At 48.8% G+C, this 15,821-nt stretch overlaps 1 protein-coding gene across 3 annotated transcripts in view; it reads right to left on the reverse strand.

The window, feature by feature from the left end:
- The window catches only part of SK (small conductance calcium-activated potassium channel), a 526,806-nt gene that overhangs the window by 255,670 nt on the left and 255,315 nt on the right, over positions 1–15,821 (reverse strand). For all 3 annotated transcript variants that reach the window (XM_075685399.1, XM_075685398.1, XM_075685400.1), the window contains exon 3: positions 8,890–10,000. In XM_075685399.1, the coding sequence (XP_075541514.1) occupies positions 8,890–9,720 (831 nt within the window). In that variant the 5' untranslated portion in view covers positions 9,721–10,000. The remainder of the gene's footprint in view (positions 1–8,889; positions 10,001–15,821) is intronic.

The raw sequence follows: 15,821 nt of genomic DNA on the forward strand, positions 1-15,821 counted from the left end.
GTATATAGGATGCCCCGTTGAAGGCCTGTTTTAACAACCTACCGGCCAATGCGCCGTGCGCAGCAAATAATAATGCGTGTCTTTCTGTCCTCGAAATCGCATGGAAGAAGAAGGGAAGTTAAATGGAGGGGGGGGGAGACGATTGCATTGTTTCGAGCATTTCTGTTGGCGAGTCGAAGTAAAAACACATAGTTTCGCGCTGTACGTATGTAGGCGCATATACACGCTGATTTCATTTTTTTTTTTTAGCTGCACCAAATCTTTAAAATGAGAAAAAATATTAATCACGATAACGTTATGTTTACCCTCCGAGTGTACGGATAGACAGCCTCTAGATACAGAGCAATTTCCGCACTTACGTGCGTAATTAGCGAAGTTACGGTAATTAACTTTCTAATTATGAGCAATAAGTGGCTGCAACAAATTAATACTTTGGGGCCCGTCCTCGACACTACCTATCGCAACGATTAAATTTTAAATGACGGATTTCATGTGCAAGCTACGCGAACAATTAGTTCCCCTTGACAGGCTCCTTGAAACCTAAACAGGCTGGAAAAGAAACGTCGGTGGCGTCGATGTCGCCCCCCCCCCCCCGCCTTTCGTCACGTCTCCGAGGTCACCGTCGGTCCGGCCCCGCGAACAGCTCGCGTTATCTCCTTGGTGTCTGCTGCGTTGGCCTAGCGCTTCAGTGCCGGCGTGCCAGCAAATTTACGTCGTCATTCCGTTGGGCTCCTGAAACGACATTTCGTCGATGGAAGTGGACACATGGCGCCCAACGGAATGACGAAGTAAATTTGGCGGACTGCCGGCACTGAAGCGCTAGGCCAACGCCGCAGACACCAAGGAGATAACGCCAGCTGCTCGCCGGCTGGACCGGCAGTGACTTCGGAGACGTCACGAAAGGGGGAGGGGGGAGGGGGGGGGTGTAAACGACACAGACGCTCTTTTTCCAGTCAATTTCGGTTTCAAGGAGCCTGTCAAGGGGGACTAATTGTTCGCGTAGCTCCCGCATGAAATCCGCTATTCAAAATTTGATCGTTGGGATAGGTAGTGACGAGGACGGGCCCCAAGGTACTCATATGCTGTAGCCACCTATTGTTAATCATTAGAAAGTTAATTACCGTAACTTCGCTAATTACGCACGTAAGTGCGGCGATTGCTCCGTATCTAGAGGCCGCCAATCTGTACACTCGAATGGTAAACATAACATTACCGTGATTTATATTTTTCTAGTTGTAAGAATTTGGTGCAGCTAAAAAAACACCCTGTACATCTATCGCGGTTCCTAAAGCTGGCGCGAGCTTCGTGGCCTGTTTCTTCTTTTTCTTCTTTTTCTTTTTTTGAATTCGTGCGCGCAGTGTCTACACAGTTGCGCATGACAATTTATTATTGCACCGTGAACTGGCGTACTTCTTCCCGGTATTTTTCTTTTCTTGTTTCACGGCGGCGTAGTTTTACAGGGGAGATTATCAGTGTTTCGCAGGTGACTGATGCGTATACGTGGACTGAAATGGCAATTTAATACCATTTCGTTTCTTCATGCAAAAATGATTGCGCGAAATGTCTCACAATGAATTGGGGGACGAGGTCTAGGTAAAATTACTCCGGCAGAGCCTTGTATTGACTAAACAATTCGTACTCTTCAGTGCAGTCTGTATAAGGTCATACACCGCACGATCGCTATATGGCGAACATAATGTATTATCGAAGGTGGCCAACTACTATGACAAATAGATCGCAGGAACGAACACTCTTGCGAATTCGGCCTGAGATTTCGCACGGCTTTTATTGCCTTTACCGGAGAAGAAAAAAAAAAAACGCCGTTGTATCGCGTCGCACCCTGCCAATCACCAGTTCACAGTTTCGATACCCGGTCGCGGCGGCCGCATTCCGATGGAGGCGGAATGCGAAAAACGCTCGTGTAGCGTGCTTTGAGTGCACGTTGAAGAGCCCCACGCGTTCAAGATTCATCCGGAGCGTCCCACCTAAGCCTCCCTCATATTCAGTTCTGCCAATTCCGGGACGTTGAAATCCAGACTCTAACTTTAAGCCATAGAGGCTCACCCTAAGCAAAGAAAAAAAGAGAGAGAAAAAAAGAAGCATTCAACCACGAAATGTCGTGAGCACATGGACTATCCGTCAAATTCTCTGCTACGTATTAACCACTCTGTTAACCAAGGAAAAACTCCGTGAACGATAACACACAACAACAACAACAACAAATCTCAAAGCAAGCCGAAACGAATCAGGCATCGACGGTTACGGAGTGCCCAACGTCAACACGAGATACACAAGAACGGAGAGAACAGTCAGGCTCGAGGATGCCGGGCCGATGCGAGGTCGCGATTGGGCCGAGACCCTGATCAAGACAAATTGGCGGGGCTTCGTGCAGCCGACTCCGAAGCCGGAAGGGAGGGGATAGGTGGAGGTCTGAGAACGCCCGCCGCGCAAGCTCCGGGGGGCGTACGTCCAAGAAGCGAGCCAAATTCCTCGGAAACTTTTTTACCAAGCTAGGCAATGGCTACCCGCTGTGGTTGCTCAGTGGCTATGGTGTTGGGCTGTTGAGCACGAGGTCGCGGGATCGAATCCCGGCCACGGCGGCCGCATTGCGATGGGGGAGAAATGCGAAAACATCCGTGTGCCTAGACTTTGGTGCACGTTAAAGAAACCCAGGTGGTCGAAATTTCCGGAGTCCTCCACTACGGCTTGCCTCATAATCAGAAAGTGGTTTTGGCACGCAAAAGAAAAGAAAAGAGAAAAGGCAATGGCTGCGGAAAATAAGTCTGGTATGGTCGGAAGCAGATAAAACAATGACCTCAGAACGGCTCAGATGCTGGTAGCGAGGTAAAGAAAACAACTTCGAGCTACAGGATAACAAATAAGCGAAAAGTAAGCTTCGACGGCTTAATCAGGCGCCTTGCTCAAATAACAGTTTGTACATACGCCTGAGCGCTTTCTAACAACAGGCATGCAGGCGTGTTAGGTTAGCGAAATTATTACTGATGACGACGGCAGGCCAGCGATAAACAGACAGCAAGAGCTTTCTGACTTCAGTCTCGGGTTTTAATACAGCGGTCTAATAACATTGCGCTTGCTCCTATATGCCACGTGGATTAGTTATCTTAATCTTCTACTTTAAGACAGAAATGAGAAGTAACCTTTGAATTTCTCCAGCACGTAGTGGCAATCTGCGGAGCACATTAATGTTTCCGCGTGTCCATCTACGATATAACCAAAGCGTTTTTTTCCCAGCGAGGAACGACGTTTAAAGCCTTTCTGTGCCGCAGTATCGCTTACGTAACGATGTAATCGCTCCGTATTTAGTAATGATTCGTTCCCGTCGGTTAAGTTCCTCACTTATCGTTAAAAAAAATAAATTATGGGGTTTACGTGCCAAAACCACTTCCTGATTATGAAGCTCGCCGTAGTGGAGGACTCCGGCGATTTCGACCACCTGGGGTTCTTTAACGTGCACCTAAATCTAAGTACACGGGTGTTTCCGCAATTCGCCCCCTTCGAAATGCAGCCGCCGTGGCCGGGATTCGATCCCGCGACCTCGTGCTCAGCAGCCCAACACCATAGCCACTGAGCAACCACGGCGGGTCTCACTTATAGTCCGTACCGCTGAGAGGCCTGTCCTGACGTTATCGAGGGCGTGACACGTAGAAAGTCAATCACGCGGACGAAAAAGAATGAAAAGTGAACAAAAAGAAAAGAACGAAAATGTGCCCATAACTGTAACTAAAGTAATTTAAAGACTCTATACGAAGATTCTGCTCGCGCATTAAAAAAATAAATATGCCATGAAAGAAAATACTGTAAATTGGCTTACTTATAGTGCACTCTAAAGCAAAATTACACCCTTTTGTCACACAACGATAATCGTCATCCGTCTCGTCCGCACTTCCTTTCTCTAACGCGGCGAGCCCGATATTTCCATGTCACGAACGGCATGCCCGTTATCAGCATGGCAGAGCATTCTCGACAGGAAAGTAGCGATCGCAGCGTTTCCAAGGAACGAAACGCAAGCAAGACAGATGACTATTATTGTTGTGTGGCAAATATACACCCCAAAGGGTGCGCATTTGTTGAGGAGTGTGGAATCCAGAGGTGTTGCTACGAATGCAAAAGGGAGCCTTATTTACGCCGTCGTTTAGATGTACAAATATTACATTATACCGCATTAATCATCAAGACTCGCGCAGGTCGCAAGACAAAAAAAAAAAAAAAGAAGAAAAAAGCCGAGAACAAGATCTCCAGCTTCCTTTTATTTCATTTTTCAGAAAAAAATCTGTGCCATCAAATTGTGGAAAGCTAGAACCCGTGCTACCCGAATGCACACAAAGCAGGAGAGAGAGCACGGAGGCTATTCTTCGGTAATTTGTCTACAATAGTGAATACTGCGTTTGTGTAGAGGTGTACAATGCATGCTGTCCGTGCTTCTTTAGGGAAGCAGAACAAGAAGGAAAAAAAAAACTTTTCGCATGCAACAAACACTGGTTTCATTATAACCTCAAAATTGAAGAACCAAGATCCCAAAGAAAGAAAACTTCCTTCAGAATGGCAGGCAAAGGTTACGAGCCCTGCATTCAAGTCAATAGACACGCAAAGTCGTTCGTACACTCTTAGGAAAAGTTACACCCTTTGGGGTGTATCGCTGCCACTCAACAATAATCGTCATCTGCCTTGCTTGCGTTTCCTTTCTTGAATATGTCGCGCCCGCTATTTTCCCGTCGGGAATGCTATGTCATGCTGATAACGCGCATGCCGTTCGTTACTGGGGAGTACCGGGCTCGCCGCGTCAAAGAAAGAAAATGCGGACAAGACAGATGATGATTATCGTTGTGTGGCAAAAGGGTGTAATTTTGCTTAAGAGTGTAAACTGGAGCAGTTAGTGAGAACAGGCGACGGCTAATTGGAAAACCATAAGTGTTAATAACTTAGGGTGAACGATCAACGACAACAGGTTCTTAAGAACTGAATGCTTCGTGAATTTGGCGTCTCGCACGTCGTGCGTCCTATTGTTGTCTCTGTGCGATTCTCTAGAGCATACACACACACACATAAAAAAGATCAAGAAAATTGTGCACGCATTTTTATAAAGTAGATGTTATAACACACAGCACAAAAACTGGTAATTTCTTCAGCTTTCAGAAGTGTGCCTTCTTTACGCAGGGGTCTTCTTGAATGTCGACACATGTGTTTCAAAGTTGCGGACACTACTCTAGTACAGGCTTCTCTCGCGAGAGAAACGATCACACTTGCCAAGCCCGAAAGTTGAAAAACATAAGATATTTTAAATCGATACATGAGGTTGGTTTCGAAATGACAGTCTGGCATCGTCTATACATTATTCCACTTGACGTGGTGTAGCAACAGGGGTAAGTGTTACGACGGAGCTCATAAAAAATAAACGAAAGTGCCTTAGCGTACTTTTTTTTTCTTCTACTGCCTGAGCTTGCTTGCGTGTTGAAGCCGCACAGTGATCGTAGTAACGGAGAGAGTCCATGTGTCATGACGTCATCGCGCATTCGCTTTCGTGGTTACCGAAACTAAAACTGGTTATTTGAAACAAACACTATATTCAATGGTTAAGCAGTTCTGATGCTTCTCAGTGTTTTTTTGTTTCTGTGCTCGGAGTCAAGAAAGAAGAAACGAAAAGAATAACCATTCGGAAATGTGTTGGCACTCATATAACCTTGTGATACCCAAACACAGTTCTACACGATGATAAATTAAAACGTTCTGTTCAATTTACCTGTGATCATGGAAAGTACATGTGCACACAAAAAACAAAACAAATAAAGTTTTATTCGATTTGAAAGCTAATTATTATAGTAAATAAATACCTAGTAGTTGATTTGCCGAACGATCCAGACCTGAGAACTTGCTCCAGCGTATCAATAGCGCTCCTATACTTACACTACGTGTCAAGTTTGCAGCGCTTAAATACCAAAAAATTTTGAGGTACTACAGCTCAGCGCACACTGTAAAAAAACCAGCCGTCACCTCAACGGCCATGTTTTATCATTTTCGATAAGCCATCGGCGTCATTCTCACAAGACGTTTCCATCGCCAGGAACAAGGAGGAAAGGAGAGAGCCACGAATACCACACGGAAATAGTGAAAAGATTGCTCGTGATAATAACGCAATTCCTTTGCCTGCCGTGCGATAACGTCGTGGTGCACGCCTTACAAAATGACGGCCTGCTTCCATCTTGACGGTGGAATGCTCGGAAATAGAGCTACTAAATATTTCCCGCACATCTACTGTAACATGTATGCATATATGTTGTTCACAGTGTAGCCCATATGATGTGTATTACAGTTACACAGGAAAGAAGCGGGCTCTGCACGAATACGAACCAGAATGACAAGATATGTGAAGTTTTCCTCGAACAACTTTTCATAAGGCCACATCGTCTTTAAAATTGCAGGTTAAACGCCCTCCTCCTCCCCCCCCCCCCCCCCCCCATTAAATTCCTTCGGTATTCCTAAATGCTGGCCGTGCATAAATAGTAGAACACTATATTAATAACAGATTCACCGGTAAAATGAAATCATGCCGTCTTCGACGGCGCTTCTTGCCTACACGGTGACAAACGCACACCTCTGCGATCACTCGCAGCTTAAGGCCAGTTCTTAGTCGCTGGAATGCTCGCAAGTGAAGTGCCTGTTGCTTACAAAATTGTACCTTTGCTAGTGATTTTTCTCTGAGAGCAGCACCGACAGCTGCAACTCGAGGGGCTTCAATGCCGCGTTACAGTATTTGACGTCTAATCAGGTGATGTACATCTTTTTTAATGACACGGTAGCTGAACCGCCTGACGTACCACAGTGGTATGTCCGATGGCGTGTCATGCCCCGCGAACCATTTTTTGTTTTGTTTTTGAGCGTACGATTACGACGCTGCCCATTCATCAGGATGTGATGTTTTCATCGCTGAATCTTTAGTATATGACATACGATAAGATAAAGCTTGCGACAAGATAAAAGAAGGCAAGTTAAACATAAGATAACAAGAAACCATGTAACATTGGTTATAGGTTGGAAAATTGACAATCTACGACACCAAACTGAATACTCACTACCCCCCCCCCCCTATTGCCTTTTACTTCCTTTTTTGAAGCGCGCATGTTTCTACATGAGGTAGCGATGAGGCACTTTTCACGAATTCATCCTCGCTATCATTTCAATCACATACGATCACAAGCAGTTAACCGAGTAAAGAGATATTTTAAAAGAAATGGAGAAGGCAACCGACACACCGCAAAAGCACCCAACACGGGCTGCGTTTTAGCACACGAAATGTTGATTTCGCCTAACACCGGCCTTTCAACCATGCAGCTAGTTCGTTGTTTGGTAAGAACGGCTTCGCGTGACAGCAGCGCGAATGCCTTCCAGTTTGTCACTGACAAAACATCTCGCACATGCTGCGAACTTGTCGACTCTACACATTGTTAGTGGAAGCATTGTACCCATTCCGTCAGCAATGCTGTAAATGGGCTTATCTTGGTGCCCGTTCACTGTTGATCAGCGCATGTCACGGCGGAAAAAAAAAGGAAGAAGTGACACAAGAGAAAGAATGAAAGCGCAAACTACAAAGTCTTCTATTGCTAGCCAAGAACATGTTTTGTACATGGCGACAAGTCGGTTACGTCAGAAGCTTCGTAAACATTGCAGGTCAAATGGGGTTTCTCGAAGATCTTTTTTCTTTTTTTCAGTGCGACACAAAGCGCAATATAACTATGAACTCATTCGATCTCAGTTTCAGCACAATGACACAGCTGCAGCCCGAAGATCGATGAGAACTTGCGTCTCGCGTAGATGCTTGGACCCTGCGGGCGTTCACGCAGCCCGCCAAGTTTTGCACTTTTACCCAGTTCCCCTAATGACACGACTTTCATTAAAGAAACGCTAGTCTCATTGTTTAAGATTATTCTGCCCGACGAACCTAAGTTGTGTTTCAGGAAAAGCTGATGTAATTGTAAAGGTGCTCTTGCTCACTGAGCGGCGTCAAACTCATTAGGAGATCGGCGGAGTGTTGACCTATGAAAGTACGAGCTGCCATCACTCGCAGAGGTCGTGGAACGGGGAGGAGAAGCGTGCGTATGCGGGCAGCGCATGCAGAAGAAAGCTTCCTCGGGCACAGCTGTGCGCTCGGACCGCGTGCGACGCGACAGACTGGATGAGCGCGCAAAACGCATTTCTCCGACGCAGAAAGCGATTGTTCTGGCTTTCCCTTGGCGCGACACAAGTGCCCCAGCGCACACGGCCGTGCCAGAAGAAGAATTCGAGCAGCGTTGCTGCGAGACAGGCCAAGAAAACAAGGGGAAGGTGCCCACGTGTGCGTGTTTCCGTCGTCGCATGCAGCTGAAGCAAAGAAAAAAAAAGAACAGGTGCGTGGCCGCCTGCGGGGGAAAGAAGCTGCCTCAACGTTCGCTGCGTCGTGGCGTCGCCAAATACCTGCAGCCGCGGCGACGGCGCAACGAGCTCGTGTTGTTGGCGACCGCGAGCCTGTTGCCGCCACCGGTCTCTTTGTGGAGCGTGTGTGTGTGTGTGTGTTGTGTGTCGGGGGCAAATGCTTTGACAGAGAGAGAGAGAGAGAGAGAGGACGGGCCTACCTGTGCAGCAGTAGCAAGCTCCTTATGTACCACACGAGTCTTTACTTTTTTGTCGGCGGCGCCGGCTGCCCAACGCGACGCGGCGGCCGCGTACTGAGGCGGGCACTCTACGAGAAGCACTTTGCGGCGCGGCGGAGGGACGGGCGGTCTGCTGCTGCGGCGTGCGGGGAGAAGTTGTGCGGCGTGGTTGAGGCTGTTGTGCATGGTGGTGCGGGTACGGGTGACAGGTTGCGGCAGCGTCAACAAGCCCTCGGGCGTTTCGCACCTTCATGGCCGCCGGAATGGAGAGCGTCGAGGTGGGCTTGCGCAGGTGTTTGAAGTGGCGCAGCGCCCCATTGATGCGCATCGAGTCGGCCGCGATCTCGGCGATCTCGTTGTCCCGGTGCAGCTGGCGCAGCGACGTGGTGAGCGGCGCGCCCGCCGCCTGGTGCGACGACGGCTGCTGCTGCGACGACGACGCCGGCAGCAGGCCCGCGTCTGTCGCGCTGCAGCGCACGCTCTCGCGGGACACCGTGCGCGTGAGGAACGAGTGCTCCAACCGCGCGCTCAGACCCAGCCGCGTGTGCGGGGTCCATAAGTGGGGGCGCTGCTGCGAAGGCGCTGGTTCGCACGCCGCGCGGCCCGCAGGGGGCGCCCCGCCCCCTCCGGGCGCCGGGGCGCCCCACGCGGACGAGCGGCGAAACCCGGCGCCGCCGTCCTCGCCACCGTCGACGTCGTAGCCTGGGCAGCACTCGTCCTCCTCGCTGACGCCGGGGCCGGTGAACTGCACCACCTGGATCTGCGGGCCGATCTCCGGGCACGATCGGTAGTTTGGCGGCGCGGGAGGCTCGAGCGTCTTGAACTCGACCAGGGGCAGCGATCGCTCCGGTTCCGAGTGCATCCGGCCCAGGACCAGCACGGGTTTGCCGGACGAACCGGACGCCTGGTGCTGCAGCTGCGGGTACGACCAGTCGGGAGGCTCGGGCGGTGGCTGGGGCGGAGGCGGCTGCGTTGGCGCCGCGTGGTGGTTGTTGTTGTTGTTCGTGGCAGCGGCGTTGTTGTTGGAGCCCGGCAGGAAGTCGTCGTCCACGGCGGGCGTCACCATGACGAGGGACATGCTGGAAGGAGGCGACTGGGCTGCGCCAACCGGCGGCGGAGCCGCGCTGCTGCTGCTCTGAGGCGTGGTGCCGGGCACCGCTGTCGCGGCCGCCGCGTTCCCTGGCTGCGGTTCCCGGCGCCCTCGCTGCTGCTCGCTGGGCTCGGGCCCGCGGGCGGCCTCCGTAGGGCCGACGGCGCGAGGCCTAACCCAGGTCTAGCTTCTGGCTCGGCACCTTCGCGTGCGTTGGCTGGGTGTTCGCCGCGGCCTCGACCGACAGGTTCCTCAGCGTTGCTGGCATCTGCGTGTTCGAAAGGAACAAAAAGGAACGTTACGCGTACATCTCGGACCTCTGCATCGTCCGCAATCGTTGTTGGTACACTAATGATGACGTAACACTGCGTAGTTTTAGGTATTCTAAGCTTAGGACGAGCGGCACACTCGGATCACTTCTCTTACGGCCATCGCGATCGCGCGCTTTGACCAAACACCTTTAACAGAGGAATTCATTTTAGTATGCCGACGTCGCAAGCCATCACACCAAAGGGCGACGAGGGCACTGTTGCAGTTTTTAAGGACAACAATCTTGTACAAGGCCACGTAGCCTGAAGTGATGTTTATAGGTCCACAACTGCTACTGTGCTGTGCGGTGAAATTATGCGGTGACAATGACAGACTGTGATTATGTATATGAGCTCTCTTTATTACTCTCTCTCACCCTCTCTCTCTCTACTTTCCTGTCATTTTACCTCCCCCTCCCCTCTCTCCCCATCGTAGAGTAGCAAACCGGATCTTCCCCTCCCTGCCTTTCCCCTTTCTTTTGTCTGTCTTCAGTGTTTTATTAAATGTGTGTTAAATGACCAAAAAGTCCATGGATTATTCCGAATACCCTATTTCGCTTTGCCGCCCAATAGATGGCAAACGTAAGCCGGCGCTAACAAATACGGAACAATAGAAATAAAATCTTTAGGAAGGTAACGGAATGCGCTTACACATACTTGGCACAAAGTTTACAGAAGCCCATCGCACAGTACAACACGTATGTAATTTACGCTGCAAGTCACACGCTACCAGCGTAGATCATCAGACTCGCTTGCTAAGGCTGGCCGATTTCAGAGCCTTTGGTCTAAACACACATTCTTCTCCAACACACAACTTTCTCCCCAAGGGACATGCAGATGCACAGTACTTAAGTGCAGAAATGCCTTAACTTATTACGCATGCCTTAAAACGTTCGTCACACTTTTCCTGGGAAAATATAGTTCTGAAATTATGCTATTTCACAGAAAGAACAAAGAATAAAAAGATCAGTTAGCAGCGATACAGGAATGTATCCTAGTCACAATGTCACAACGTTTCTATAAAGCGCTAGTTGATACACGAGATCCCATCAGCCACACTGTGGGTGCTGCACGTGGCTTCCATTCTTTCGGAGGCGAAAAAAACAAAACAAAAAAAAAACCCCCGCTCAAATTTATTTTTCTTTATTTCAACGCGGCATAGCTGCACGATAGTCAAGGGCCATTTTCTCACTCTGAAGTAGGGCGTGACTCTTGACTTGGCTTTCCGTAGCAGCTTTTGCATATGTTTAATTGCTGTCGTGAGATTTAAATACATTTATATAATGAAAGTTTGCTACCATAATCTTTAAAGTTCAGAGAGTTAGTATATAGGCATACTTCACGTAGGCATACTTCACGTAGGCCCCATACTTCACGTGGGCATACTTCACGCAAAGTGCCTCGAGCGGCCAGTCGCGCGGCAATTTTTTCGTGTACTCGCGGGCTCTTCTCATGCTTGGAAAAACACTTTTATGTAGCACGTAATGTGCAACAGAAAGCTGTATCGAGAGTTCTTCATGTTGCTGTACAATTTTCTCATTTACCCTTTTCATCTAATTATAACATTTGAGAAGTTGAACAATCACGCAAGAATAATTATGCAAAAAACAGCATCTGAGTATATCCAAGGGACGGTAAACCACGTTGCCTTGGTTCTGTCCTGCCACGTGGCATTTGCATGTATTTTTTAAAAGTTTGACTCAAGTTACACATTGAAGACCCGGTATATCTCATTTGGATTTCGGCTCGAAGCTCGGTATATTAGTAATGGCGATTCCCTCGCATAATTGTTTCATGATCCCACGTTAATAAATTTAAATGTGGGGTTTGACGCGTGGAAACAGCACATTGGGTTATGAGGGATGACGTAGTGGAGAGGAGGAAGTTGCGGGGGGGGGGGCGCTGCGGGTTGATTTTTTGGCCGCCCGGGTTTCCTTACCGTGCATTCAACGTACGGTACACGATAGCGTTTTTCGCAATGCGCCTCCATTTGAGTGTCGCTCCCGCGGCGGTGATTCGAACTCACGACCTCCTGCTCGGCAGCAGGAGACCGCAGCCACTGAGACATCAGAGCGGTTGTATCGTACGAATTGAACATGCGCAGTAAGCTCGAAAACGTGCTCGAACGACGTGGACACGCTGTCGTTGCAGTAGTAAGGCTTCCGCGAGTTATGAAAGGTAAACGTGATAGCAACGTCCTCCACTATATGTATTTTATGGTTTCTTTACAGTGATTTTGATGATAGTACCGCTTGCTCGGTTCCCTCCTGAGCGTTGTTTCCTTTTCTATTCTTCGTCTATCTTTTCTTCCTCTTTTCCCTCCTTAGCGTGATGAAGAGTTCCTCACACTTTGTTTGCCCCCGCCTTATGTAATGCCTCCGGGCCTTTAAGGCTTCAGTAAATGAAATGAAACACGACGAGTGCTTCAGCATTCCATTCACGGTGATAGCAATGCTTCACGTTTCACTTCAGTTACGCAAATTTACTCCAGTTACAATTACCTCCAGTTACGAGATGGTTACGTCCTCACAGAAGCTTCATTCATCCACGTTAACTTCCTGGGTGTTATGTACGTGTTATGACTATCGGGCTTCAGAATGGCACGAAACTCTATTTTTCCTTCCGGCTTGTTTGTTACTTTTTTTTATTCGTTTGTTTCGCTTTTTCCCTACCCGCCGTAGCAGCTGGAGTTAAATATTTAATAGGCCCTTCGGTGGGCATACTTTCCCATGTGCTGATCATTAAGCAACAACAACAAACAATAGGTAACTTCGGAGACACGAAAAAAATAATTTATCAACCGAAATCAATCAAGTTCAAAAATATAGCAAAGTGGAAACAATTATACGCGCGAATGCAAGATATTTGCTCAGAACATTGTACGGCAACACAACCAGGCGTAACGTGTCGGCACCTACGAAATGGGCGCACCATCCAGGGAGGAGGAGGAGGAATAAACTTTATTTGTGCACAGCAGATTTGAGACCTAGGCCTCTACCTAAATGACGGCCTCGAGCCCTTGGGCCCTGGCGGCATCTTCGGCCTGCTGGGTTGCCTTGAGTTGGTCTTCCGGTGCACAGCTGAGCAACGCGGTCTCCCACTGCTCTCTCGTCTTAATTATTTTATTCTGTATGGGTGTACGAGGACAAGTCCAAACCATATGTTGTAGGTCCGCCCTTTCTTCACAGAATCTACATCTATCCGTGTAAAGGTCCGGGTAGTAGCGGTGGTAGGCCACCGGGTTCGGATATGTATCTGTTTGTAAGAGGCGCCATGCCGTCGCTTGCCGTCTATTTAACGAGGAGTGTGCCGGGGGGAAATGGGCCCTTCCCAATTTATAGTGTATGGTGATCTCGTTAAAGCTGGTCATCCGGTCTCTCTCCGTTCCCAGTATTTGTTGCGTGTCACTTGCTCGGCCTGTCAGTTCTCGAGCCAGGTTGTGCGCTATTTCGTTCCCGGGAAGGGAGGAGTGTGCGGGTGCCCATATAATGTGAATGTCGCGATCTTCACGAAAGTTGTTTAAAATTCTCAGTGCTTCCGGCGAGATTCTTCCTTTTGCATAGTTCTTGGCGGCTGTCTTGCAGTCGCTTACTACGATGTTAGCTTCCGTGTAGGCTATTGCCAGTGCTAAGGCAGCTTCCTCCGCCACCTCTGCCTTCCATGTTTTTACCGTCCCACTAACTCTGCAGTCACCCTCTAGACTCGTAGCAACTATCGACATACTCTGTCCATTTGCGTACTCCGCCGCGTCCAAATAAACCACGTCCCTGGCACTACGGAATCTTTTGTAGAGAGCTCTCGCTCGTGCGTTTCTTCGATCATTCATTCATTCACAAAACTTTATTAGTGTCCTGAAGCCCGGTCTTTTCAGACCGAGGTGGGCCGGGTCCACGTCGGCACCGCCAGGCCGAGCCTTATGGCGTCATCGTGGACCCAGGCAGCGTCTACAAGGGCCGCCTATTGTCCTAGCCGTTCAATTTCTTTCAACAAAGCTTTCGCTCTCGCTTTTCTCCTGCTAAGATTGTGTTCCGGGTGCATATTTCTCGGGAGGGGGGTGGTTCTGATCGCGTCTCGAAGGTTCATGGTCGCATTATTTTTATCACGCCTCATGACTAAATAAGGAGACCGACTTCCCTGTAAAATGTCCCTCATCAGGTCCCGTAACAACTTTTGATTATACGCTACAAGTTGTTACATGCCCTCTGGGGAACGTTCAACCGCAAGAATTTTTTTTAATTGGTTAAGTAAGTAATAGCAGAGGAATAAATATTTGAAGTCTCGTGAACCCGTGATTTCAGGAGGCGGGCTTCACCGTAAACATAGACGGTCCTTCCACTTACCCCCGTCTAGCATCCGCAAGCGAAATTGCTTTCCTGCGTTCTCCCATACCGGAGCCGGAGGATCGCGTGACGTATGCATAACGGGCCCCGCCTTCTTTCTTTCTTTCTTTCTTTCTTTCTCTCTTTCTTTCTTTCTTTCTTTCTTTCTTTCTTCCTTTCTTTCTTTCTTTCTTTCTTTCTTTCTTTCTTTCTTTTTTCCTGGCGTTTTTGCTCCACGGCAGGTTCCGTTGTCGGTATCGCGCGCGATCTGTTGCGTTTGTTTCGTTTCGCGCAGCACACGATTTTTTCACGCTGTGCGCGAGATCACCTAATTAGCGGTATTATAGGTCGGTGCCGCACGAACACTGGTGCAGACGCGAGCGGATCAAAGAGCACGATCGCACGCTGGTACCCCGTGGAGAACGGTAGATAGTTTCGTTTTATTTCTGCGCGCGCGACTGCACGACGTGGGAACAAGAAGACCAAACGGAAGTACGTCTCTCTTGCTACGACACAAAGTAAAACGAAAACACGCGGACACTCGGTTTGAAGGTTTTAGTGTTTCTCTCATCTTTAAATCGTCTATTGAAGCAACAGATCAAACAAACAAATAAATGATGTAGCCTTGAACAATTCTCGAATTCACGTGCCACGGTGAGCGACGCCTCAGCGATTCGAATTACGTAGGCGCACTTGTGCGTTGTTATCACGACTCTGGCTGTGAGTAGCGCTACCTTGAGAAGGGAGGACGAGGGCACGCAACGTTCATTTGGAAATCTCAGCCGCTTTTGAGGAGCGCAGAGGTGTGATGTACTTTGCACACACGGTCGTCAGCAAGCAGTGCACACACTGCGCCTGTCTGTTTAAAATGACCAGAGCTGGGAGAGGTCCTTTATGACTCCAACGTCATTATTCCAGATTTTTTTTCTTTTTGCCTGTATAGGCGCCCAAGCAGAACTAAAAGAAAAGGGGGGTCAATGTACTTTGTGTCGGGATAGTATCATCCAATGTTGGGTTAATGTGGTCGCCACAGTGGACTTACAGTTTTCTTATTTCGGTGCCGCTGTAGGGCAGGCTTTCCCTCTTAGGCGGATAAAAAATGGAAACGTAATGTGCAATGTATGAAAACAGCTTTTCTTTATAGGTGGTTGCACTCATGAGTAACCAAAAGAGCGCTGAAGGAGGTTTGTTGCAGCTTGGTGGTTAAAGCCTCGCGCTGCTGAACTTGCGGTCGCCGATTCGATCCAGGCCGCGGTAGCCGCATTTCTATCACGTGCTGACTAACTAAACTGTCTTTTGAACGATGCACAAACGAAAATTTTGTGATGGCCGTCCTTTGCCTTTGTGTCGGGCGGACGAAGAAGCGCACCATTATGCCTCGCCAGGAAAAAAGACGCAGTCACTTAAAATAAAACAGTACTGACCAAGTTAGTGATCGTTTGAAAAACGGGTAAGTTCGCCG

Source organism: Dermacentor variabilis, chromosome 3, assembly GCF_050947875.1.
Source record: "Dermacentor variabilis isolate Ectoservices chromosome 3, ASM5094787v1, whole genome shotgun sequence".
In the NCBI taxonomy this organism is placed as follows: domain Eukaryota; kingdom Metazoa; phylum Arthropoda; class Arachnida; order Ixodida; family Ixodidae; genus Dermacentor; species Dermacentor variabilis.